The 27,698-nt window shown below is 42.0% G+C and overlaps 1 protein-coding gene across 7 annotated transcripts in view; it reads left to right on the forward strand.

Moving 5' to 3' along the window:
* MFAP3L (microfibril associated protein 3 like) overlaps positions 1-27,698 on the forward strand; it is a 47,175-nt gene that overhangs the window by 13,693 nt on the left and 5,784 nt on the right. For 3 of the 7 annotated variants that reach the window (XM_050792537.1, XM_050792538.1, XM_050792539.1), the window contains 2 exons: positions 13,407-13,444; positions 13,526-13,837. In XM_050792537.1, coding sequence (XP_050648494.1) covers positions 13,407-13,444; positions 13,526-13,837 — 350 coding nt within the window. Of the gene's footprint in view, positions 1-13,406; positions 13,838-13,917; positions 15,760-17,204; positions 17,386-27,698 lie in introns of those variants that run through there. The other 4 variants (XM_050792541.1, XM_050792540.1, XM_050792542.1 and 1 more) reach the window with 2 other exon arrangements.

Here is a 27,698-nt window from a genome sequence, read left to right on the forward strand (position 1 = left end):
CTGTTGCCCAGGCTGGAGTACAGTGGCATGATCATGGCTCACCGTAGCCTCAAACTCCTGGGCTCAAGTGATCCTCTTAACTCAATCTCCAGAGTAGCTGGGATTACAGGCGCATGCCACCATGCCCAGCTAATTAATTTTTTTGTAGAAATGAAGTCTTGCTATGTTGCCCAAGCTGGTCTCAAACTCCTGGCCTCAAGCTGTCTCCAGACTCAGCCTCCCACAGTGCTGGGATTACAGACATGAGCCATTGCACCAGGCTGCATCTGTATCTTTCTGTTCCTTCTTGAAATTAGCAAGGGCTCTATATTTGTGGCAGTAATGACCACCCTGAGGAGATCAGCCAACATCTTTCTTCTCCAAAGGCCAGACTCCCCTGCAAGGAAGTAGGTAGATATATAGCGACTGTGCTTAAAGATTCAAAACCCATTTTCTCTGGTCGTAGGCAGGGAACGGTATTTGAGTGAAGACTAAGTTAGTGTTTGACTCCCAGCACTTCCTGTTAGGTCTTTACTGCCCAGGATGGCTGTGGGTAGCATCAACTCTTTAGTAACCAGTGAGCGTTCTTGCTTCTCAGCTGCTGTTATTAAGTTCATCTTGAAAATTGCTCCTTACCTGCTAAAGCTAGGTGCTGGGCTTCACTGCCCCACCCCCGGCCAGGCCTGCGCTTCTGTCTGCCGACTCCCTGCCATTTCTGCTGGCAGCCCTACGTTGGTGGGAAGGTGGTTTTTTGTTGTTGTTGTTGTTGTTTTGTTTTTCTTCAAGGTTTGGACAATCCTAGATTACTTGGTCTTTGAGTCGTGCTCTGGTTAGAACTTCTCAAAGGTAACCTGTTTTTCTCCATTTCAAAACACTTTTGTGGAACTTGAAATTCATTTCCAGAAAACATCTGAATATTACCGATCCTTTGCCTTAATGGGGGCTGATCATTTCTCCCTGTGCCTCTGTACCCAGGACCTGCAGTGGACTTTTGATTTCTTCTTGCCTTTGTAAGGCATCTCATCTCTACCTCCAAGTTATGGCCGCCTCTCCTCCTTTCACTGGGGTGTTAGTTCTTGTGCCTAAGTAGTGGATCAAATGTCCCAAAGTCCTCTTTATCGTTTCTCCTAAGACGCCCCAGAGGCCTTCTTCTGGAATAGAATTTCTGAAGGAGTTCCCTGCTGTCCCAGAGCTCTCCAGACAGCCTTCCACAGCAGATCCACTGCATGATGCTTGCAAAAACCAGTGCCACCTAGGTTTTTATTACTGGCATGCTGTGTTTCTTTCTACCCTTATTTGTCTAGACTAAACCATTACTCTTGCTAGGAGAACTGTCTGGTCTCCTTTTATACATTCTGTTATCTTCCCAGCTTGGCCTCCTCTGAATTTCTATGGCATTTACCTAGTTTAGCGCATGATTGCATATTGCTTTATATGCAGGTGTCACCAAGATTCTAAGCACCTTTGGGGTAAAGGCCTGGTCTTAAACTGTTTTTAATCCCCATAGTAATTGGTACTAAATGGATAATAGTGGCCTCATAAGTACTTTGAGTTCATTTAATTGATATGACTTGCTCCTAATTGTGTTTATCACTTAAGATAAAGTTGACTGCCCAGTGGAGAGATCGTTGAGATCACCTGGAAAGTGCTCAGCCTAACAGGGCCTCTTTCCATCCAAGCTGAGAGAAAAGCAAAGTGGAAACCACTAAAGCCCTATTTTCAACTTTCTTCTGGTGGTTTTGTTTAATTGCAACAATTTGCCATGTTGTCACACTGAAAAACACTTAGGTAGAAGACTGACCTTAACCACTAAAGTCAGGAAGAAGATTTTTAAGATGGAATCAAATTCTGAAAAAGATTGCTTTTATGAACAAAATTGTAAAATAATTAGTTACACTGTTATGAGGGTTGCCGAGGCTTTGGCATGCACTCAGTGACCACCATGTGCAGGTAACAGGAGCCCTGGACTGAGAGAAGATGTGGGCTCTGCAAGGGGCTTTTTCTGTAGCGTTGGTGGCTTGGCCCTGGATTCTTACACTGTTGTGTGAGCAGAATCACAGGCCTGTCCCGACCTTAGAGTGGTGCTGAGGCTCCGATGAGATATCATCCGTCGGGGTGTTTTGTAAGCCATAAATGCTAAGTGAATTGTAAGGGAAGTTATCATAGCACTCTTAGTAAGAATTAAATCCAGTAGGGCTTGAATTACAGGATCTCTTCTGTTTTTCACCGAGATCCAGTTCTTAGTGAAAGAGCCTATAATGACACTTTTCATGGGAGATTCAGGGAAGTGTTCACGATGCAATTCCACTTTGTGATAATGGGCTGGTAAAGAGGAAGGAGGAAATGCTATTTAACTACCCTCTCCAGTTATTGAGTGCATCTTTTCAAATAGATGAAATTTTATCCTGATGAAAGAGGAAACCCTAGGTGATCCAGTTCCTATGCTGTGAATTTGAATGGTCTTAATCAAACAACCGCAGACACAGGAGTGAGGGACAGTTCGACATTTGGAAATATAAATTAAGTAGGCAATTGCTTTTCCCTTCAACAATAACAAGAGCATACATTTCCGGCATCTCCGCCTCCTCTTCTGTGTTACCCTGAGCCTCTGTTCTCAGGCCTGTCTTTATCACCAGCCTCTCAAATTCCACTGTAAGCAAATGATGCATTTCTGAGGACTCACTTAAAGAAATCTTGGTTTATACTTAGTTCTGTGGTTAAAGAATAGACATTTTCTAAAACTGTCTAAGAAATGAATAGAATTTCTACCAAAAGCAAGCAGTAAGTTAGTAATAGGTCTAACTTAAAGGGCATATAAGTAGAATAAATTCACTCAGCAGATATTCAAGTGTTTGTTTTGAACAAAGTGTGTTTCTCAACAGTGGGGATACATCAGTAAACAGCAGCAATGATAGGAGCACAGCCCTCTGGGAGCTCTCATCCTAATGGGGGCACAGTATGTAAATACGTAGTAGTTAATGCTCTAAAGACAAAGGCCAGGGTCAAGGTAGATAGAGCATGATGGGGTGAGCATTGTTTCATATAGGTGACCAGGAAGGGCCTCGCTGATTAAAGGGTTCCAAAGGAAATGTTCCAGGTATCCCAGAACTCATTTCAGATGGTGGAAATAGTAAGTTCAAGGATTGCAGGGTTTACCCATTCCAGGATTAGCAGAGCCCAGGGAGACTGGTGGGGAGTGAGCGAGTGTAGAGAGGTTGGATATGGAGGCTGTGAGTCTGCCAGAGGCCTACTGTCAGGCCATAGCAAGGCTGCCTCTGGCTTTTACACTGAATGATGAACTGCTGGGAAAATGTATGTTGTAATAATTTAAGAATTTTAGCGTTTTATTTTCATCATATTTTGAGACATTCCCCATGCACAGATTGTTACTAATCATTAAATAATAAAAGTAATGAATGCATGCTGCTAAGCACCATCAACAGATATTTGAATGCCAACCCTTTTTTTAATGGGAGAATTTTGTTGATGATAAAAATTACATTCCCAAATTGCCGGAGTAGACACAAGGCCTCTCTGAATTATCAAGTGAAATGAAGGTTTCAAGGCCCAAAGACACGGGCCTTGGTCAGACCCCCTGTGGAACAGCTGAGATTTACACAACCAGCAGTTCTTGGTCTAAAGAGGAAAAGTTGGGTCTGTGGCACGGCCACAGGCACTTGGTTCATCACCTGCCCTTAGTCCAGGTAACAAGGTAAAAGTAGTGAGGCTCAGGCTTCACTCCAGGCTGCTCTGGAAGGGAAGGTGGAGGGAGAAACCTGCAGCTGTGCCCAAGAGGACTGGCCCATCCTCCATATAGGAAGTCCTAGAGGAATGTGGGCTGATTCACATCTGCAGTGAGATGAGGACATCTGGAGAGGGTATGAATGGAGTGTCCTAATACTTTGAGAGCTTGAATCCATTTATTCCCTCATTTTATTGTCCAGAATGTAAGCGACACACAAGAAGTTGTCTTGCCTGTGGAGGACAAGTTCTCACGGGCTGCGTGGTGCACAAGCTGTGTCTGTGGCCATCTGCCAAGTCACAAATGGCTTGGCCATCACAGTGCTTTGCCCTATTTGTATTTACTGCAATGGAATTTTTAGCAGTGCACCAAGAACTCCCTTGTTCTTTCCCTTTTCTCTTTACCCCTCACCATTTCTTCCCTTTGCCAGCGCAGTCTTACTCCTGGTTGTCATGATCATATTATGATAGATTTGGAAAGGACCTAAGAGATGAGTCTACAGCTCAGAGAGATCAGCTGACTCCCAGGGGTCATCTCCTAAATGAAAAATTGAGGAAAGGAGTGAGTATCCTCACTCCCAGCTTGTGGGTCTTAATCCTAAAATTCTAAGCAGGTCTCCTCTTCACACATCACCCCAGAATTTCTGTTCTTGACCTTAACCTCAGAGCCCAACCCATCTCTCATCCCAGGCACCTGATCCTATCGTTTGCTGTATTATAATCTCAGCTCCACAACTGCAGGGAGACCTGCAGTGAATTCTTCACACTCGCTGTCGCTAAGAACACTGTATGTGTTTCTGTTAGAAGTTGTTCTGTGTCTCGGTTGGGTACTATTAATACTGTCTTTCAGGCTCATGATGAGTTAAGTAGCTTTATTCTGAGCTGTCCCACCACAAAATAATTAACCACCCTTTGTAAGATTGTATGTGAAATTACCCTCCCAGTTCCAGAAAAGGGGGTTTTGTTTGGCCAGTTGGAAAGCCATGTGTGCACAATCAAATAGGTGGGAGAGGTAGGAATTGAGAAAGGCGCTTTCATTATCAAAGGATCCAGAATTAGCAAGAAAATGTAAACTCACAATTATTTCAGGTCCTGAGTTATATTAGGAAAGCATATTAAGAAGATTGCCCTCTGATTTATAGACAGTGTGCTGCATGGGCTGCAGAGAAGACAGGGTTTGCTTCCTCCAGGCAGAGCGTGGGCAGCCTGGACTTGTGGGCAGGCAGCCAGGGATCAGCACCTCCATAAAGCACCTCCCTGGTACATGGCATCCTCTAGCCATTTTTCTAGCCAAAGAAGAGTTCTGACTCACTGATGTGTCCAGGCTTCCAGACATCCATCAGCTCCTGCCTGGTTTCACTCTGAATATAGGAGCTTCACACTAAATACATCAGGAACTTCTTGGAAAATGGGCTTGAGATCAAATAAAAATAATTGAAAGCTGGCAAAAGTAGTGCCATCTACAGATTAGCAGGTGACATAAATTCATTGGACTGGAATGAAAATTCAAATCTCTACATGCGTACTCCAAATGAGTAGGAAGAATGTTTTGAAAGGACATAATTTTTTAAAGGAGGGAAGTGTTGGAAAAATATTCTAATGAAAAGAAAGACAGCAGCTAGAGATGCTTCTGTTCCAGCTTAGATTGAATATAGACTCTAATAAGGATGGTGTCAAAGATCAAAGAAAAATGTGAATACGGCATTGTAACCCTTTGATGTGCATTGTGATCCGTTTTAGGGATTGGCCTGGCAGCATGAAGGCCCCATGCGCCAGTGTGTCTGTCCCATTTCTATTCAGTTTCCAGATTTGACTAATTCCTTGGATCATCAGATTTCTGGAGAAATGTCTCTCTGATCAATTAAGGATGACCCAATTAATACAATGAACTATGATGGTGCCACTGCACTCCAGCCTGGGTAACAGTGAGATGCTATCTTAATACGTGAATGAATGAGTAAGAATAAGAATTTGACATTAAGTATGTGCTGAAACATCAATAAACTCTTCCAAATGATATACCTGTGATTAGAATAGCCTTCATTGCACGTTTCAAGTGCTAGAACAATTTAATAATTGCCTTTATGGAACTAAGAAAACAATCCCAGTCCTGATCTGGGATTATTATTAGCCATCATGGTCTTTTTATTTTGGTTCTAAGCCACTAAATTAATTGCATAACCATATGCAATACCATACCTTCTCTAGGCCTCCATTTTTTAGAATAAAGAAAATGCTTTATGAAAAGATACCTAAGTTTTTCCAAGTCTAATGTTCTAGTTCTGAGAAGAGATGTGTAGACGTGTTTTTATCTTGCTTAATAATTATATATATAGAGAGAGAGCAACTTTTAATGTAATTTTTCCCTCCTCCTTTATAAGGGTTTGTGATTCTCTTTTTCTCTTTAAAAGACTGTAGTAAAGGTCCCTTGAATGTCTCCCTTTTGATGATCAGGCTTAACCAACATTTATGTTTAGTAGGATATCAACAGCATGTCATCTCCATATTACAGTGATTTTTTAAAATAATGATTCGATGACCCTGGGCAATTTAAACAGTATATTTCTGAGAGCTTTATTTTGTATTATTTTTAATCAGAAAAACATACCATGTGAACAAAGTGTGGAGATTCAAGAATGATTTCTTAATATTATGCCCCTTTAAAAGTAAAGTTTTATGAAGATGGCATCTCTGGGCCTGTAGTTTGTTTTTAGGTTTGAAAAACAGTGATTTAACACAGATCAGTTTTTGAAAAAGTACGTGCCTTCTGTGTATTAAAAAATAATAGTAACAGCATAAAATAAAATTCTGTAGAGGCCGAACGTTAGTGTAGTTGGAGTAATAATGTTGTGGCCCCTCTCAGTTGTTCCACGGGCTTTAACAGTTCATCTGGTGGCTGTTCACACCAATCCAGCAAGTCTGGGTGTATATTTAGTTCTACCCATTAAGTAGCTGGAAATTTTCCTAACACTACACAATTAATAAGTGCATGTGGTACCAAGAATGCCATGAGGTCTCTCCTGAGTCTCATTTTCCTCTTGAGGGACAACTACTTTAAAAAGGCTCTAATTCTTTTCATGGTGTGCTGCTGTATAGCTCTTAATTTGTGAGTTTTTATATTTAAATGTCATAACTGTGGCTTGTCATCACAACACCGTCCATCAGCCAGGGGTACAGAGAGAGGAGATGGTGAAGCTAGGAGGAGCAGTGAGGAACCAGGCGGGAGCGACCATGTACTCTGCCAGGTCGCTGCTAGCAGACAGGCCCTCATCCAAGAGTGGCAGCAGAGTGCTGCCCAAGGGAGTGGTTTGTTTGAGTTTCTTAATTTGTGTATTCCACTGACAGTGCCAGGCATTGGTTTTTAGCAAATGAGACACTCCCTTCCTAAGAGCTGTCTGTATAATCATAGGTGCTGCTGGTCAGGAGGTCTTGTACTGCTTCAACCTGTTATCAAATAATCATTCTGTACATTCTAATTCCTGTACTTCTTTGCATCTACCCACTTCTTTCCTTCCCCGCTGCTTTTGGTTCAGGCCCCTGTTCATTTCCTTCCTGGATATTGTATAATACTAGTCTCCTAGCCAGCTCTGCATTGCAGCCATACGAGGATCAAGCTGATTTTTGTAAACACAGAACTAGCCCTGCCACTTCTGCTTTTCAAAACCTATGAGTGCCCCCATCCTTGGCATTGCATACTATCTGGTCATTATCTGGGCCAGCCTGCCTTTCCAGCCTACTTCCCCCTCCTCTGTTCTTGCACACACTACCTGGCCATCAATGCCTAATTACAGACATTTCCCCAGGTTCTCTGTAATCACCATTTCTTTCAATATTCTATTCCTCTTTTGGGTCAGCTTCTCTCCCCTGGTCCACTTGGGGACTTCTTTAAAGAATCACTTCCAGAAAATTCTTCCTGGCTCATCCAAACTATATACTAATACTTTGATCTCTTGTCTGGTGCCCCAGTGGATCTTTGACACCCTGTGATGGGTAGCTGTCACACTGTCTTATAATTGTCCATGTATGTTCCTCTGTCCCCTGCTGGATTCTGACAAGAGGGGAAAGGCCTGAGTCTCACCTCTGTGCGCCTCAACCCCTGGCAGTGTGCCCAGCACAGGGTCATTTCTCAGGTAATGCATATCGATTTGGATTGAACTGATCCCCTTTAGATGCTTCTAAAAGTAACCTAAAAGCACTGCCCTTTCATACTTTCCTGTGATTATCACATTTGCCATCTGAATTAGGTATTACCTTTGTGTGATTAGAGGCTTCGAGAAACTCTGTACAGAAATAGACTCTAGAACATGGACAAGAAAGAGCAATATGAATCTCTGTAGTAGGAATTTGGACATTGAGATAAGACTTAGCTGATTTATCACTTAAATGATTTGACTCTGGACTGCAGTAATGGCTAAAGGAACATTCTTGTTCCATAGATTTCTTGGCCCTTGACTTTAGATTCCTGTGTGTATCTGTTTTCATGCTGCTAATAAAGACATACCTGAGACTAGGTAATTTATAAAGCAAAGAGGTCTAATTGATTCACAGTTCCACATGGCTGGGGAGGCCTCACAATCATGGTGGAAGACAAAGGAGGAGCAAAAGCATGTCTTACATGGCGGCAGGCAAGAAAAGAGCTTGTGCAGGGGAACTCCCATTTATAAAACCATTAGATCTCATGAGACTTACTACCACAAGGAAAATATGGGGGAAACCACCCCCATGATTTAATTATCTCCACGTGGCCCCGCCCTTGACACATGGGGATTATTACAATTCAAGGTGAGATTTGGGTGGGGACACAGCCAAACTGTATCACCATAGTTTATATTCAGAGATCACCCTGATTACCTAAAATTCAGTATAGTTGATGCTTGAACAACATGGGTTGGGGCACCCACCCCCTCCCCATGCAGTTGGAAATCTGTATAATTTTTGACCCAGAACTTAACTACTAATAGCCAGTTATTGACCAGAAGCCTTTCTGATGAAATGAACAGCTCATTAACACATATTTTGTATGCTATGTGTATTATATACCGTATTCCTACAATAAAGTAAGCTAGAGAAAAGACAATGTTATTAAGAAAACCTTAAGAAGGAGAAAATATATTTGCCATTCACTAAGGGAAGTGGATCATCATAAATGTCTTCAGCCTCACCATCTTCGAGTTGAGTAGACTGAGGAGGAGGAGGAGGGGCTGGTTTTGCTGTCTCATATGTGATGGATGTGGAAGAGGTGGAAGGAGAGGCAGGCACACTTGGTGTAACTTGTAACTTCTGTTAAAGAAAAAAAACCTGCATATAAGTGGACTGAGCGGTACAGACCCATGTTATTCAAGAGACTCTATGCTGATCCTGAAAGATGTTAGGTGGGATAGAATGGGCCTATGAGAATTTTGTTCTCATTATTTTTTTAATTGCAAAAACAAATTTTTAATTTTTGTTTAAAAAAGACATGGATATTTTGAATTCATTATGATATATGGGAAAGGAAGTGGCAGAAACATATTCATAACTGAAATGGCTTGAGTTGACTACCAGTTTTGAAAAGATAGCATTCATGTCTTAATGAGTCTTTTATTGCCACTTTCCAATTCATATGAAATTGGGCTTTCCCCTCCATGCTTCATGAGTGTAACCCTATGAAGAATGTGTTTTCATGTAGAAGGTAGCTTATGTGCCTGTGGCATCATTCCCACGCAAATTAAAATAGGGGTAACTCTCAGTAGGTGTTGCAACAAAATCCAGTTGTATCACTCTACGAATTATTCATCAGAGTAGATGGGGCAATACCCAAATTGACTCTGCCAAGGAAAAACAATAATATTCATTTAGTACAAAACACCCCTTACACAAGAGTTCCTTTTCCTTCTAGCTCCAGAAATACATGGGCAACAGTCTTATTGATTATAGGTGGAGAAAGAAGAAATAGGACTGAACAAAGCATTTTATTAAACATTTTTAGCTAAAATACAATGGCTGGGAGGTAGGGAAGGGGTCAAAATAAAGAACATTTGATATTTGCTAAATATTTCTCTTTTGTTCTATATATAGAAAATAAAGTAGTCTATCAAAGTTTTCCCAAATATTATGAGGTTTAACAACTTGTCCATTGTAGCTTTTGTTAAGCCTGCTTTGGAAATCTGTGGTCTTTGTTCTTGTATTTTGAAAGACTGCATTTTAAGCTGCTGGATTATAGTACTTAGGGTTTACTCTTTGCTGGCTCAAATCCCTTTCACAATGTTAGATTGTTATTTTACTCTTTGCTGGCTCAAATGTCTTTCACAATGTTAGATTGTTATCAGCTAAACTTTTTTTTTTTTTTTTTGAAACAGCATCTCGCTCTGTCGCCCAGGCTGGAGTGCAGTGGTGCCATGTTGGCTTACTGCAACCTCCTCCTCCCAGGTTCAAGTGATTCTCCTGCCCCAACCTCTCAGGTAGCTGGGACTACAAGAGTGCACCACCACACCCGGCTAATTTTTGTATTTTTAGTAGAGATGGGGTTTCACCATATTAGTGATCCACCCACCTCAGCCTCCCAAAGTGCTAGGATTACAGGAGTGAGCCACTATGCCTGGCTCAGCCAAACTTTTCGTGGTGCTGTCTGTAAGATCCTAATCAAACAAGCTGAAAAAGTACATTTGCAGAATATTTTGCCAGCATCCAGAGTCATGTGATATCTTATGTTCTTCAGGCAACACATTGTAATTTGTTCTTAAATAATTGCCACTGGATTCCATATAAGCATGGCTTCATACAGCAAGTATATAAACATGATTATGGGTGCCTAGCAGTATGGAAATCCTCCTGAACTATATGTGTAAGTTTTTGCTATCCAGGAGCTCTCCTTGTAATCGAGAAGGAATTTCCTCAACACAAAACAGAAAAGTGCAAGATCATACACCAGGGAGCAGTGTCAAGTTTGGTAGGTGCACATGCCGTGGGGTGATGAGAAAGACTAGAAGTTTCTACCCTGTGAGCTCTGGGACTTGCAGAAAGGAAAGGCAGAAGAGGGCCTGGATGCTGGATGAGTGGTCAACAAACATCATCTCTAGGTGGCACCCAAGCTATTCGGTGCCCCTCCTTCCTACCCAACTCCAAGCTCATAGCACCTAGAGAACATATCGAAGTTATCTGTACATCTTTCCCCTACTAGACTGTGAGTGGACATGGTCTGTGGTTTATTGAGCTTTGTGGCACTTCCCATCCCCTAAATCCTGGCAGTGTGCCCAGCACATAATAAATACCTTTTGAAAAATCTGAAGTGAAAGAGTAAATTGAGAGTGAATTCTTACTGAAACTGTTAATTCATTAGTGTTAATTTGGTGCTTTACTTTGAATCAATTTTCACAGAATTTTAGAGTAAAACACTTTTATACGAACAACCTGTAAATGATGCATTATGTCTTCTGTACCTTAGTAACTCTTCCAGATGGGAGAGGATGAGAGTAAAAATGAGGAAGAGGGAAACTATTTTGCTAACTGAAATTCCTGCATAAAATGAAAGTCTCTGCTTCTGTATCTCATAAGGTCTCTAAGGGAACTAGATTACATTTCAGAACAGTTGCTGTGTTTGTAGCCCAAAGCACCTACTGACATTATTAAAATATAATAGCACAGCAGTGTCCCCTTCTCTTTACTCTGCTAGCACAATGTGTTTGCAAGTAGAAAGCCAAATATGGAGAGCCTCTGTTTGAAAAGAGAGTATCTTGAGATACGCACTTTAAAATTCAGTTTGATTTTCCATTTGTTGCATTCTCTTTAATTGGGGGAAAAAGTTGTATTTACCACCCATATTTATTAGAACCCATCTCCCAACCTGTCTTGTCTCTGATTCTCCCCCATGGTGTTTAGCCAGGCATCTGCTATGGCTTGGGCACCAGGGAGTCAATAATGAGTGACCCAGCTCTTGCCCTCAATATGCTCACCACAGAATACACCTAAGGGGGCAGCTCATGCATTCTCAGACTTGAGCCCCTGCAAAGGACCCAGTGCTGAAAGTCATTTATAATTATTTATAATTTATAATAACGTTGGAAAGAAAACTCAAGGTCTGGCTTTTAGAAGACATAACTTAAAAACAGATTCGAGAAGCATAATTTCAATAAAGGATGCTTTATACAATGTGCTAATAATTCTTGTTTATCAAGGCAACAGTACATACATGTTTGATATACATTTGATTGTGAATCCTTATAATTGTCTTGTACTTGCCCAAGACACACAGCCAGTGAAAGTGGTTCTGTCCAGAATCCTGGCCTTGTCTGTCTCTCACCCGAGGCCATGCTCTTCACAGCTGTTCTGTATTCAATAGGCCAGCTTTCCAACCACAAAGGAAACCACAAGTTTAGCCAAGTAAAGAAAGACATTTGCAAAGTCATGGCAGAGTGTCTATCATGCCACTGCAGTCTGTGCTATCTCCCTTGGCCACAGGGTTTCGGCTGGTGGCGTAATGTGTTGGCTTCCTAGGGCAGGAAAGCACTCCAGTTTAGTGGGGTGTATGGAAATCTATGACAAAACAAAACTCTTTTCTTTCCTACTGAAAAAAAATATGATCTGAAGCTAATTTATCATCACCAGGTGCCCCTTCAGTGTTACTGTAAGCAGAATTGAAATAACAACTTCTGCCTTTGAAGAAGGCATGGCTGTAGGATTAGAATGAAATGGAGGATAGAGGACTAGGTGAAGGTTAGATCTTTGGATATAGAAGTGCAGCCAACCATAATGTCTGGTGATGTTCCCCGGCCTGTGGAAGGCAGGTGAGATTGAAACCAGGGCGTACATGAGTGATCTGGAGCCCGTAAGTAACAGTAACACAGAGCAGAGAGTGCTAGATGAGGTGGAGCTCATAGGAGCATGGGAAGTTCAATGAGACAGTAAGGAACATTCTGGAAGCTGTAATGGAGAGTTAGGAGAATGCCAGAGTGATCTGATGCAGCCCTTCCAAATGCCGGCAGAGCCCAAGCCATGACCAGTGACATAGACTAGAAGTCACGTTAATTGGGAGAGAAGAGGTTAAGGAGCACCCAGGTGAACAATTAGGTCCTCCACAATGAAGGCAGGTAATGTGGAGGAAAGAGAGCTTGTAATGGTAAATGAAAGCAGCCTGAATCCATTTTTGAGCTCTATGGAGTAAAATATAAATTTAATATACAAAATATATTTGTTCCTGTAAAAGCTATATGTTTTGATAGCAAAAAACAAAATTATGATTTCTGTGAGAAATATGATTCACATCCAGAACATCTTATGGTTGTATTTTGTTTAAAAAGTACGTAGGTTTGACTGGGTGCGGTGGCTGACGCCTGTAATCCCAGCACTTTGAGAGGCCAAGGCGGGTGGATCACCTGAGGTCAGGAGTTTGAGACCAGCCTGGCCAATATGGTGAAACCCCATCTCTACTAAAAATACAAAAATTAGCCAGACATGTTGGTGGGCACCTGTAATCCCAGCTACTTGGGAGGCTGAGGCAGGAGGATTGCTTAAACTTGGGAGGCGGAGGTTTCAGTGAGTCAGGATCACCCCACCGCACTCCAGCATGGGTGACAGAGCGAGACTCCATCTCAAAAAAAAAAAAAGTATGTAGATGTTTGTATTTTAGCTGCATTGCTAACATTTTATAGTATTTTTAATGGATGAATGCTAATGTTTATGTATATATATTTTTGTTTCCTTAAAAACAGGTTCTTGCTCAAGTACCAACTCTATGGACCCAGGACAGGTTTGTCCCATGACCTGCTGTGAACAGTGTGTTGTCTGATAGAAGATTCGGTTGGCAAACCATCTCTCTATTGCCTTACAGAGCAAGCAAAGAAGATGGATCGATTGAAGAGCCATCTGACTGTGTGCTTTCTACCTTCTGTGCCCTTTTTAATCCTAGTATCCACTCTGGCCACTGCTAAGAGTGTGACTAACAGCACTTTAAATGGCACTAACGTGGTCTTGGGCTCTGTGCCCGTAATCATTGCCAGAACTGACCATATCATAGTCAAGGAAGGGAACAGTGCCTTGATTAATTGTAGTGTTTATGGCATCCCTGACCCACAGTTCAAGTGGTATAATTCCATTGGCAAGCTGCTGAAAGAAGAAGAGGATGAGAAGGAGAGAGGAGGAGGTAGGCTTTAAAGTTGTATCAAATGTCATAATAAAATATAAACAGGAGCTTGGGAGCCAGCACCCATGCTGTTAGTTCTTCTCATGCAAATGATTTAAAGATCTCATCTTGTCTTGTTTTTCTAAGGCAGGAGAGCAAATATATATCCTTAAGGATTCAAAGAAGCAATTAATTCATTTTTTTCATTCATTGACACAAAGACAAAGGACAAACACAGAAGTCTTTTAAAAGACTTCTTGGAATTTTGTAATATAATACATCCAATACATTATAGAGACAAATGTAAAATGGATTTTCCTAAGTAATATATTCAGTTTTTAAGGGAGTTTTGTTTTCTTTCATGGAGATGGCTGGAATTAACAATATAGCCATTGTTTATCATTAAATGTTCATTTAATTCATTGGCTGTGGATTTAAAGACCACACTTCTGAAAAGAAACCTCAGTGCAAGTCTCAGCCACTGGCTGGGATCCTTCTGTATTCCTGGAGACCTGGCTGCAGTTTCTAGGCTGAGGCTGGGAGGGAGGGAGGATGCAATAACAAGGAAGGATGTGGGGCAACAGGAGACTGCTTGGTTTTTAATAAATGCATTTGTGACCAAAAAGTGTGAATCACCTCACTCTGGGAAAGACTAGCCAGAGAGAGGATTGGGTCTTCGGGAATCAGTGCATTTCTTGTTTTAGATGCGAGAAGTAATTGTCTGAAAACCCAAGCCTGGTCAGATTGACCAGAAGGAGTTAATCTGCTTTCCTAGGCATTTACTGTGTGAAGTAGAGGGGTTGGGGTGGGGGAGTGAAAAGACCATTGTTCTGAAGTAGCAGCTTATTAGTTTCTTCCATTCACATTGGCCTCCTGTTCCACAGTTCTTTAACCAATGAGCAATCCCCAGAAGAGTTTCTGCTCCAGGAAAACCTACATTTTAGATCTCTTTCCCTCACGTTATCTTAATTGCCCTGAAAAAAGAATAGAGGCTAATGCTGTATATCTCCTTAGGAGCTAAGTGAATGGAGTTTTCTTGCAGTTGCCTACTTCTGGTTCACAGCTGTGTTCCAAATGGCTAAGGCTGCTAGCTGTCTAATTGGCCGGATTGTGGGGTTTGCTGTAGTGCTGTCACTCACATTGCTTTTGGTTAGCCAGTCAAGGTTGTAGAGCATTATAAAGCTTCTTCCTTTAAGTCAAAAATATTATATATTATGAATCGTGTTTAAGCTAGGGGAGTCGAACTTTTGCCGACCAAGAGGAATTGTGGGACCATAGCAAAGGTAAATTAGAAGGCACCTTGGAGATGTTATAGTTCAAATGCCCCTTTACTGAAATTTGCCCAAAGTCCTGCTATTATTAAGTGGCTATGACTAGGCCTGTAATCCCAGCACTTTGGGAGGCTGAGGCGGGCGGATCACCTGAGATCCAGAATTTGTGACCAGCCTGGCCAACATGGTGAAACCCCATCTCTACTAAAATTACAAAACTTAGCCAGGCATGGTGGCATGCACCTGTAATTCCAGCTACTCAGGAAGCTGAGGCAGAATAATCTCTTGAACCCAGGAGGCGGGGGTTGCAGTGAGCAGAGATCATGCCACTGCACTACAGCCTGGGCGACAGAGTGAGACTCTGTCTCAATTTTAAAAAGTGGCTATGACCAGAACCTTTACTACTGACAGTGGAAAGATGAGGGAACACAGCCCCTAGCCCACAGTGGTTTTGGTTCCTACAGCCCCTTCCTCCAGGACAAGTCAGAAGGCAGTGATGTCACACTTGTGAACAGAGGGCAGTAGCCGTGGTAACAAAGACACTGCAGCCCAGGTACCTTAGCAGGTCTTTCTGCAGGGCTGAGCCATCGCTAGGGAACCCAGGGCAACTGAATCAAAGGGAACAAAGACCCCAGACCTGGATCTCCCTTTTACATGGACCCTGAAGCAAAGGTTATCCCTGGGTATTAAAGAGCTGGGTTGGGGCACTGAACTCCTCAGTCCTAGAGAGGAAGAGAACTGTGGGAACAGCATAGTGCTGGGGCCTGAATTTCAGTTCCAACATTTTGAGGATTATCCCAAAGTGTAGTATCTTACTGCTTCTGAGTTACATATGTGGTGTCTTAGCGAAAAGGTCCTTAGAACTGCTGACTCAGCATTGGCAAGCTGACTCTGCACTGTGCCTCCTTCACCTGTATATTGAGGGCGTTGAACTAGTTCGTAGCTGTATTTGGCTCCATTTTCTTTTGTTTGTGGGTGCTAAGATGGACTATAGTAGTAGCCTGTCAGTAGACTCCAGGCTAGTGGCTGCCAGTCAAAAGCCTTTGGCGCAGAGAACCGCTCCATCAGAATTCAGCACTCTGGTTTGTAGCCAGCAGCCTTGCTGATAAATCAGTTAGCTATTTTAAATCTCTTTAAAACTTTCAAGTTTTAAAAAGAACTCGTGATACTAGCACTTGATGTTCCAGCTCAGCTTTTGTAATTACAATGCATGATGGTAATTTCAGAGCATAAGCAACATGGGATAATATACAAAGCAGTGTACCTAACAACCAGGCAATACGCAGAAAACAACAGAAACGAGAGATTCTTGCTCATAAAATATCAGAATCTGAGAGCTGGAATGGCCTATTGGTAAACCCATAGTCTTTAACTTCTCATTTTTGATGGGGGAAATGCCTATATTATAACATGGACATAGATTTCCATTTTTCAGGCCAATAGGCTAGAAGTTTAAATGGAGCGGTGTTGTTTTTCTTTTTTTTTTTTTTTTTAATAACTCAACAAAGAGGTGATTGAATATAGTATGAAAAATACTGGGCCAGGCACGGTGGCTCACGCCTGTAATCCCAGCACTTTCAGAGGCTGAGGTGGGTGGATCACGAGGTCAGGAGATTGAGACCATCCTGGCCAACATGGTGAAACCCCATCTCTGCTAAAAATACAAAAGTTAGCTGGGTGTGGCGGCACATGTCTGTAATCCCAGCTACTCAGGAGGCTGAGGCAGGAGAATCACTTGCACCTGGGAGGCCAAGGTTGCGGTGAGCCGAGATCACACCATTGTACCCGAGCCTGGTGATAGAGTGAGACTCCATCTCACAAAAAAAAAAAAAAGGAAAAAGAAAAATGATACTAATATCCTAGAACCCTATACACTAAGACTGCTGTTAGAACCAAACTAACAAAACTATAATTTTCATTAACAACTGCCATTTACTAAGTCCCTGCACCAAGTGACATATATTATTTCTAATCCTTATAATAAGCCCGACAGTGAAGTGTTATTAATCCTCATGTATACAGATGAGAAACCAGGTGAAACCAGAGGATACGACACAACCAGAGTGTGGCTAGCGGGTATTCATTTTCCCTCCGTGACCCACCACATCATCCTTTAGATTCCCATAGGTGAAAAATGTTGAAGAGCCTCTCACCCAGACTGAATGAATGTGAGAAGAATTCCTAGATGGAAAAGGCATCCTCACTACCAATAGCAAGGTCAGACAGCGTTAGGATTTGTGCCGGAACGTGTGTGTGTACATGGCATGCACATGCACAAAAAGGCGCTCAAAATCATCGGTGAGTCACTCAGGGAGCACACTGCCATTCGCTTTGTGATTAGACTGGAAAGGAGCAATTTCATGTCTTGTTTCTGCTGAAAAGCTGAGAGAGCTGTTATTCCTGCCGGCCCCTCCAGGCCCAGAGAGAATGGGGCTATTTCCTGTCATTGGCAGGAGCAGCAGCTGGTTTGCTTTGCTTGCCTGGTGCTGTCACTTCAATTCCACAGATCAGGACAGGCTCATGTGTGATCTCCATCTGGAAGACTTTTGTTTTTGTAGTTCAGCAAGATCCTGTTTGGGGTAGTCCACCCACCATAAAGCAGACAACATGCAACAAGCAATAACCACAAATGGCCACGAAATATACTGTTTTCAGTTTTCTTTTTGCTAGAAGTGAGTAGAAATGTATAGTAGCCAGGAATTAAGTCCTGACTATTTCAGGCACTGATTATCCAGTGTATTTTCACTGTTGCTTCTTACTGTGACTTTAAACCATTTACATTAATATTAGCACCTAAGATAAGTAACAAGGGTTTCAAGAAAATCAACTGGTTTCAGCCCTTGTATAAGTTTGAAATTCTTCCATTAAGTTAGGTTTTTTACTTTTCTTGTGGATTTGTTTTCTGTACTCCTGTAGTGTCTGGTTGCCAAAAACAATTAAGCACTGAGTCCACAATTGTCACAACTGCTACTATAGTGCTACGGAATTCATTATTATAAATTTTGCCTCTAGTTTACATTGCTCTATTGTATTTATCCCTCTACTTTTGCAGGTTTCTTTGAATAGATTGTAATATGCCTTTTAACTAATTCTGCAAGGGACCATGACAAGCTGTGTCAGCCAGTGTTAAGACTGTAGTTACCACTTTCCTACTTAATATTTATATATCAAGAGGTCAGTGTCCACGGCATTAAATTTAAATTATCCTTTACCTCTAAGATCAGTGTAAAGTCCTACATTAACCTGTTATACTGAATTCTTGTTTAGTATATTAAATATTTGAGATTTAAAACACTCACCAAGGCCAGGTGCAGTGGCTCATGGCTATAAGCCCAGCACTTTGGGAGGCCAAGATGGGAGGGTCACTTGAGCCCAGGAATTCAAGATCAACCTGGGCAACATAGTGAGACCCTGTCTCTATGGAAAAAAAAAAAGTTAGCAGGGCTTGGTGGCACACATCTGTAGTTCCTGCTACCGGGAAGGCTGAGATGGGAGGATTGCATGAGCTTGGGAGTTTGAGGCTGCAGTGAGCCTTGATCACAACACTGCTTTCCAGCCTGGGCAATAGCAAGATCCTATCTCAAAAATACAACATCAAATGGTACCAAACACAATTTATGATTTGTGAACATATTATTTATATATTATTGGAAAATATGTAATTATTAATATATGATTGGAAATTCAGAAGAATCACACTATATAGTCTTTAAGGAAGTTCTTTGACTTTTCTGAACCATGGTTTTCTTGTCTGTGAAACAGAGATAATCCTTTTTTACTAAAAGTGGGATTGTGAGTCTTAAATGCTTAGCAGAGGTACCTGGAACATAGCAAGCTCTCAGTAAGTGGCACTGCTATTATTATTGTTAATATTGTACTATATCCTCACAATAATATGTTTCAGTTGCTAAAATCCCTGTTTCTTAATATAGTGTGTTTTGTAAAGAAAGGAAAGAGTTTTCTGGGTAATTTAATATTCTCTCAATTTCTCAACCTTTTCAAAACTCAGTAAATGCAAAACAAATTCATATCCCTTAAATATTATTTGAAATTTCAAAATAATGTCCTGACTGCTATGGCAGTGAGTTTGGGATTCTCATCAGAAGCCTCCTTTTCTGGTGCATCACTTCTGCGTACAAAGGGCCTTTGATATCTAATGTGCTGTTACCTCAGAAGAAAGCAGTGTATGTGGAAATTACAAAGTATTATGCACCAGATGAACTTTGCATTTGCCTAACCCTGTGGTTCTCAGCTGGGACCTATTTTCTCCACAGAGGACACGTGGCCAAGTCTGGAGACATTTTTGGTTGTCATAACCAGTGGGGTCAGGCGGGTTGTGCTCCTGGCTTCAAGTGGGTACAGGCCAGGGGTGCTGCTAAACAGCCTACATTGCACAAGACAGACCCCTACAATAAACAATTATCCAGCCCCAAATGTCAATAGTACCCGAGTTGAGAAACTCTGCTCCTAACCCAAAGGAGCAACCCCTTGGCTAACTAAAGAATCATTCCAAAGTAGATCCCATAGAAGCAGTTTAATTTACATTACTAAGGTTAATTTTCTGAATTGAGCCATATCAAGTGCCAACCTGGTGACCACCATTTGTGTGTTTCTTCAGTGAATTGTGCTCCACTTGGGATGTGAGCCCAGATAGCTTTAGTCTTAGCAGTGAAAAGACCCTTCCAGATCCATCTCAGATACGGTGACTGCTAGGATTCCCAAAACAGAAGTGATTTATGTGAACTAAGTGTAGGGTGCTCTGATTTTGGAGGAACACCTGTAGCTACTCTCTAGAAAAGACTATTATGAGCCCACATGGAATTACATACTTGGCACTTTAAATATTAAGATTACCAGATCAAATTAGCTAGAAGAACAGATGTTTTCTTTTCCAGGAAATAAAAAGACAGTAGGTTCTTTTCAGATATTAACACCTTGAAGTAGAACAGAACTACAGATTCTGAACAGCAAAATCCTTCCATCCCCACCTTCCTGAGTTGAAAGCTTCGCTAAGCCTGTATTATCCCAGGCCACCTTTGCTCCGCATGATGTAAGAAATAGCTTGTTAGAGCTGCCCCAGTCCTCTCTGAAGAGGTCTCTTGGGAGGGTTGTGGGTGGGGCTGGGAAGGCACAAGAGCACTTGCAGCTTCTGGGATTCATAACCTGATGCTGCAGTGGCTTCAAGGAGCTGTCATCTTCTGCAGAGGCCTTGTCACAGGTGCAGCCGTGCAGTGCTAAATTTGCTTTCAATTATGTTCGGTAAAAAGGCATGAATCCTTGCTCTTCAGTAGCCTATATTTCACAAAATATGTGCCACATCTATAGACACAAACACATACGCACACATCTTGTGCTGCTTTGAAGGGTGCTGATTCTATGCAACCCTTGTTTGAGTGAATGTTGTATTTCATTTATTGTTTGCATAAACATTTATTGGAACTCTCACTATCTGAATGTTTTTAAGTTGGTTTCAAGAAACTAACATACTTATTTTGGCAGATTTAAATTCTTCTCCTGGAAAAGCATGGGTGTGTGAGGCTTAAGAGCCAAAGTGTCTACACAGGATCGTGAATACAGTTTTAATCCGTTTATACCACTCATTGGGAATATAGACAAACCACACGTCCGTCACTGTTTACACACACGCATTCATAAAAAGATGTCTCTGAGGAAAAACAGGTCCTTTTTTTCAAATAAGTGATTGGAAATTTTAAGAGCTTAGCATTTGGGTATAATGTTAATTTTTTTTTCAGTCAGCTTTCTCAAGTTGAATATGTAATTTTTAATGCTCAGTGATCCTAAGGTAAACCTGGAAAGATTTAAGGTTTCGGTAGAAGTGATGTTTGGAGAAAAGCTATGATTACAGGATCTGTGGAGGTTGTGCTCTCACTTCCCGTGTGATTCTTCAGTTCAGAATGCATTGCTCATTGCTGCTTCTTGCTGTACAGCAATAATTTACTCAGAAGTTGTTTGTGTGAGCATTAGTTCTGATGTTGTTGTATGTTGGTTTCACACTAAGTCACAGTCACCCCTGGACTGTAGAATCTCTTGCTGTTTACAGGTTTAATTGTAACCATAGGATGCTGTTGATCTGTTCTCTCATTGCTAGATGGGCTACCTGGCACTGTCCTGTTGAGGAGACATTGGGCCATACCACGTGGGCATCTCAGGTCAGCTGCTTTCCTGGTGTGGAACTGACCACGGTTATGGCTTCTCCCAGAGAAAGTGAGCTGGGGAGGAAAGCTCTGAACTATGTCCCTGGGAAGAAGCACTGTTCTTAAAAAGATATTTTTATATTACCTTGGTTTGTTTACATCATTACTGTTTTTCCAGTCAAATAGGCTTGCCTGATTTGAAGAATTTCAAGAAGTCTAAGAGTGAGTCATAGGCTACTTTCATTTTAAGTTGTGATCAAATCAACCTTCCAACAGTGTTACCAGCCTGACGACTACCTGCAGTGCATGGGAGTGTCCCTTACCCTACATTCTCAGCAACATTAAAAAAAAAAAAAAAAAAAAAAAGGAAAAGCATTAATGAAAGAAAGCTGAGCTAGGCAGGAGTCGGCCATCCAGGCTGCGGTGAGTTGTGTGTGATAGAAGGGCCATGAGCTACTGGGCCTGCCCCTCACACCTACCCAGCCAGGCAGCCGTCACTTTCCACTGCCGGCAATGTCATTAGCGACTCCCCTATATTCTGGCAACCTGAGAGATGAAAAAGTTGTTTTAAAAATGACTGTAATCTCTATAAATGTAATCATAATTTACATATTAGTGATTTTCTACACAGACACCATTCACATTTCTTGTTTTTGCCAATGATCTGTTCCTAGCCTTTTCCTGTTTTTTCTTTTGGGTTTGTCTTGACTTGCTTGATTTATAGCTGTTCATTATGTTTTAGAGTCATTAAGCATTTGTCTGTCAAACATTCTAGAATTTTCTCCCAGTTCGTCATTTGCTTTTAACTTTAATATGGCATATTTTATAGGGAAAAAAATTAATTTAGTGGAAATCTGATCCACTGGTGTTTTCCTTTACAGCTTCTGAGGTGCTTGAAATGCTTTAAAAAGGACTTCCTATTTCAAGGTTATAAAAATATTTTATATCCTCTATTAATTTTATACTTTTAATTTTACATTTAGATCTTCAGAGTAGTTGGAATTTATTTTTATGTATCACATAAAGTAGGAATTTGCCTTTATTTTCTTGCAAATGAACAGTCATCTATCCCAATAGTCTTCCACCCCACCCCACCCCCAACCCCGCAATTTGAAACGCAGTCGTCTTCATCTTTAAACTTCCTATGCTTGGCTGCATCTGCTTCTGGACTTTCAGGTTTCCTCCACTGATTTAATCAGAGTTCACGCAAGGCCTTATTGGGAAATGGAGCAAGACTTGAGGATGGGGTCTTAACTGGGGTAAGTGTGTGAGCCTGGGACTTGGGGTGGGGAGAAAGGAGGTCTTGCAGGCGAAAGGGAGCATGTGGGAAGGTCCTGTGGCCCCTCTTAAGAAATACAGTAAGGCAAACCTGTCAGGGGAAAAGTCATGTAAATGAGGTTGGGAAGCAGGCGGGGCTCCCGTTCTCCTGCAGGATAGATATAAAGCTCTTGCACATTTGGGGGCCCTCCTGTAATCCGGCCCTGCCTTCCTCCATCTGAGCCCTTCTCGGTTTTCTAGTGGTCAGCTCCAGCGGCTCACAGTGTTCTCTCTCGTGCTCATGTGCTCCCTGTGACCTCAAAAGTTCTTTCTCTTTTACTCCCATTCCTCTCCCTACCTGTGCCAGCGGATCTGGGTTAGCAGTGGCCTCCTCTAGGAAGCCCTTGCTCTCTGTCCCTTTTAGTCCCTCCCAGATGCCATTATACTTACCACATGATGCTGTGGTTGTGTCTCAGTGTCTGTTTTTCCTTTGGAACTTGATTTTTTTTATTGCAGTCAGGGGTCATGTCTAACTCATCTTTGTGTTCTCATCATCCAGCATGGAGCTTGGAACATAGACAGTTTGCTCAATGATATTTGTTGACTGAATTAGTGAACAAGATAAAAAAAAGATCACTGCCCTTCTGCAAATGTCAGCTTTGTTGTGTGGCATAACCCGTGCACTGCAGTACAGCTCAGAAACAACATCTGCTAGCTTTTGTCTTTGCAAAGGAGAGACTATCACCACAACACTGTTATCCACCTCTAGGAGATTTTCATCTTTAACTCTTGTGCCTGGAGTTTCTTGGTGAAGACGGTGACAGGTCTCTGGCAATTTCTAGTCTCCAGGAGACATGAGATGCAGCAGCCTTTGTCCTGCAGCTTGTGTGAGCATTTTAGTCTAAAGCCTCAGGTGTGCATCACCTTCCAGAACAGGAGCAGAGAGAGAGGGGATGGACGAAGGGCATTTCCGGGGGGGGGGGGGGGGGGAGGGGGCGTGGCTACAGTCTGCGCAAGGAACAGGAAGTGTGTGACTGAGCCCAAGTGCAGGAGGAGCGTGAGAGTCTTTCTTCTTCTATTCAGAAGGTCATAGCGAAATGGCTGCCTCCGTTGTTTCCTCCAAAATCATCGCATGTAGAACTGAGTTGGCATCCACTGCTGACATTTTGGGTTTTATTTGTGCTGAAGTGATGCAGCTTCATGAACATTCAGTGCATAAGCTTGACATTCCCACTCAGTTACAGTTTAAAATGCATGGGGACTGCACTGTGTATCCCCACTTCACGTGTAAAGCACCGAAGATGTGTGATAGTCACCGTAGGTGTTCGTATAACTTTCTGGCAGCTGAAGTCGGGACCCTTCTAGAATGAGTCGCAGGGCCAGGTATTTATAGACGGATGCAAATGGTAACTTGCAGCAGCAAGAACGTTTTCGAGATGTTCCTGTCTGGACAGGTGCTGTGTGGATGGAGATTCTTCTTGAGCATGAGTCCAAAGCTGATGTGGGAGGAGTCTCCAAACAGAATTTGCACCATCCTTAGTTTTCAGAGCTGTATATGGCAGTGGAATGTGCAGAAATCTTTATTTTTCACTAATGGAAGGGCAGGCTGAGGCTGAGAGGATATATTTGGAGTCTTGGTTCCCAGAGCGAATTAATGTATTGGCCTTTACAAAAAAAGGGGGTGGGGCATACAGACAGACATAACCTTCGAGGCTGCAGGACCTTAGTTTTCTTCTATGCTAGTCTTAGAACTGTGTTGACTTGTAAAAACTTGGACTTGCTTTGTGGTCTGGTTATAGTATATTCTCATCCAGGTCACATACTCATTTTACCATATCTCACTCAACAGAATTCTAAGTGACATTAACATGACATTAACCTGGCCAGGCACGGTGGCTCACGCCTGTAATCCCAGCACTTTGGGAGGCTGAGGCGGGCGGATCACGAGGTCAGGAGATGGAGACCATCCTAGCTAACACGGTGAAACTCCATCTCTACTAAAAATACAAAAAAATTAGCCGGGCGTGGTGGCGGGCGCCTGTAGTCCCAGTTACTCGGGAGGCTGAGGCAGGAGAATGGCGTGAACCCGGGAGGCGGAGCTTGCAGTGAGCCGAGATAGCGCCACTGCACTCCAGCCTGGGCGACAGAGCGAGACTCCGTATCAAAAAAAAAAAAAAAAAAAAAAAAAAAGGCTGGGCACGGTGGCTCTCGCCTGTAATCCCAGCACTTTGGGAGGCTGAGGTGGGTGGATCACAAGGTCAGGAGATGGAGACCATCCTGGCTAACACAGTGAAACCCCATCTCTACTAAAAATACAAAAAACTAGCCGGGCGAGGTGGCGGACGCCTGTAGTCCCAGCTACTCGGGAGGCTGAGGCAGGAGAATGGCGTGAACCCGGGAGGCGGAGCTTGCAGTGAGCTGAGATCCGGCCACTGCACTCCAGCCTGGGGGACAGAGCGAGACTCCCTGTCAAAAAAAAAAAAAAAAAAAAAAAAAAAAAAAAAATTACCTTAGCCATAAAATAAAGATGATTGTTTCAAGAGGAATCTAGTAATGGACTGAAAACGAAAGAGACGTTTTGGTATCCTTGTCCTCCATTGGAAACAGGAAATTGCTGGCAGAGAGAGCTGTGATGATCTCATTTAGCTAGTTTGTTAGCGTACAGCGCTATAGGTAATAACCCAACTGCTTTAGGATTATAATATGTGCACTCATATTTGTCGTAGTTTATAGTTAATATAGTTCACAGATACATGGCTGGGCTTTAAACTTTCAGAATAAATAAAATTAAGTGTTGGATAAAGTATATGAAAACCATTAAGTCTGGGGACCCACTGTGCTGGGTTAAGAATCTGAATATACTCCTTAGTAATAATGTATCTGTTAGACATCTCACAGGTTTGTCCAAAACGAACTACACATGTCACCGAATTAGACTGCATGAGATTCCAAGCTATGCCCCTTTTAACAATGTCACAAGAAACGTTTGAAGGGTCTATAAGGAGTTGTCTGAATTGAACTGTTTGGTTGTAGATTAGATCAGTAGACAAAAGCATATCTGAAAACTAAAAGTTCACGTTCAGAAACATTTTTGAATATTCAAAGAGGAAAGCATTGGGATGTTGTAACTAGTATTTTCACATTTTATGTTTCTGTAACACTTAGAACATAATTATTACTAAAGTTGTTACTTAGGTTTGGGGGAAAAGCTGTTGATATTACCATCAGATGCCTGTCTTGTTAGTGTTCTCTTCTTCTGTATCCAGGTTCAGACAACTTTTTCCTTATATTTGTAGATAATTGTTCCAAAAAGTGGTACAGATGGGGAGGAGGTAAACAAACTGATCCTAACCATTCTTCACACAAATAACCTCACCTTCTCACCCTCCTCCACTCTATTTTCTGCTATATTTTCCAACAAAAGGAAGGTAAATATGAGAAACTGCAAGCATAGCCTGTAAGTCTCTAGAACCCAATGTCTTCTGTATGGAATAAGCTTTCAATCAGTTAGAGTTTTGTTCTATTTTTGTCCATGCCTGCTGCAGTCTACTTTTATGAGACGTGCAAATTATAAGAAAATAAATTGACAAGATAACTTTCCTGGCCTCAGGTCATTGTATATTTGAATAAATCTGTAGCTGAAATATCAAAATCTGTGTTCCTGGAATGAAAGTGGTAGAAGCCTTGCCCATGCCCCATCTGAATTAGCGAGAATTTCACAGACCGAGTAGGTTGGTTTGTTCATACACATTCACAAGAAGCGGAAAATTCACTCGATTTTCCAAACCAGTGTTTTCTACTCTTGGAGGAAATACACTGACTGAATTGTTAGAAGAGGGTTACTCAGGGACACCAGAAACTGCTCTTCACAGATGTTCTTTCAGAAGGCACAGTCATGTGACAACATCCACCAAGAGGCTCCCGCCGGATTCGCCTTGGCCAGTGGGCAGGAGGAACTGTAGAACCCCAGGAGGTACCTCATTGGCGTGTCCAGCTTCCTTAAGAAAGTTCCTTGGAGCAGAGGACACTGCGGGAGAACAGGCCTTCTGTTGCCTTATTCCATAGTCCACTGGGTTAACAAAACAAAACAAAAATGCTTTTGGGAATTACCAGGCCTTCTATTGGAATTAAAACAATACCATAAGGAGATCAAACAAATAATATACAGTGCAATAATAGATACTTAAAAGGAAACTATATGTTCAGTTGCCCCAGCTCTCAGGAAAGGTTTCTCTAGTCGGCTCCAGGAACTAGAATGTTTTTATGGAGAAATATCTGCCTGTTCCTTAGAACTCCCCAAAAACCTAACTGGGATCTTCATTTGCTCTATGGGACAGTCCAGGATGGTAGCAGGGTTTCAGAAGGGCTCAGACCTAACACCCTGAAGCCACACCTAGTATCATGTTTCACAGGGGTCTTTGACCTGCAGGTAGATGGGCAGGCTAAATTCAAACCAAAGTGTTTCACTGGATTCAAAATACCATTCCAGAGGCGATGCTAGATCCTTTCCAGAGAGGGCAGTGGGGATAAGAAAACTCGCATGTATTATCAATATGTGTCCTCCTTCGTGTCAAGCTTATTTTCAACTTGATGGATCTGTAATTTATTTGCAAGGCTAAACCAAATTGATATTAATTCCTATCCAGCCTCTGAATACTCACATTGTTAGCTTGTAACTTTAAATAGTATAGATAATTGCGGAGTCTCAAAATGAATGACACAAATTATGTTTTCATTAACTGAGATCATACAAGGATTACTTCAGTCTTAAATTAGAGAAACTCAGGTAAATAATTTAATTGCATTAACCTCCCCAGTGAACATATATTCAATAGAGGCATGCTTACTGGCAGGTTAGAGAATCAGTTGCTTTTAAAGTTAAGGAACTCTTCAATAAGAGCACAGCATTTTCCAGATTGTTTATTTCTCTCATTTTTCACTAGGATGTAGAGTTAGACAATATGGTTTGGTAGTTAAGAGTGCAGCCTCTGGAACTCGAGTTCATCTTCCAGTTCTACGGCTTCCAAGCTGGTGCCCTTGGGAATGTTGTCTAACCTAACTGTGCCTCAGTTTCCTCATCCTGTAAAACAAAGGCAGTGTCAGGGGCCACCTTGCAGAGTTATTGTGAGGATTCAATGAGCTGATGCATGTCACCGCCTGCCACATAGTAAGCACGTGAAGTAGATGTTCACAGTAGTA

This window comes from Macaca thibetana, chromosome 5, assembly GCF_024542745.1.
Source record: "Macaca thibetana thibetana isolate TM-01 chromosome 5, ASM2454274v1, whole genome shotgun sequence".
Lineage (NCBI taxonomy): Eukaryota > Metazoa > Chordata > Mammalia > Primates > Cercopithecidae > Macaca > Macaca thibetana.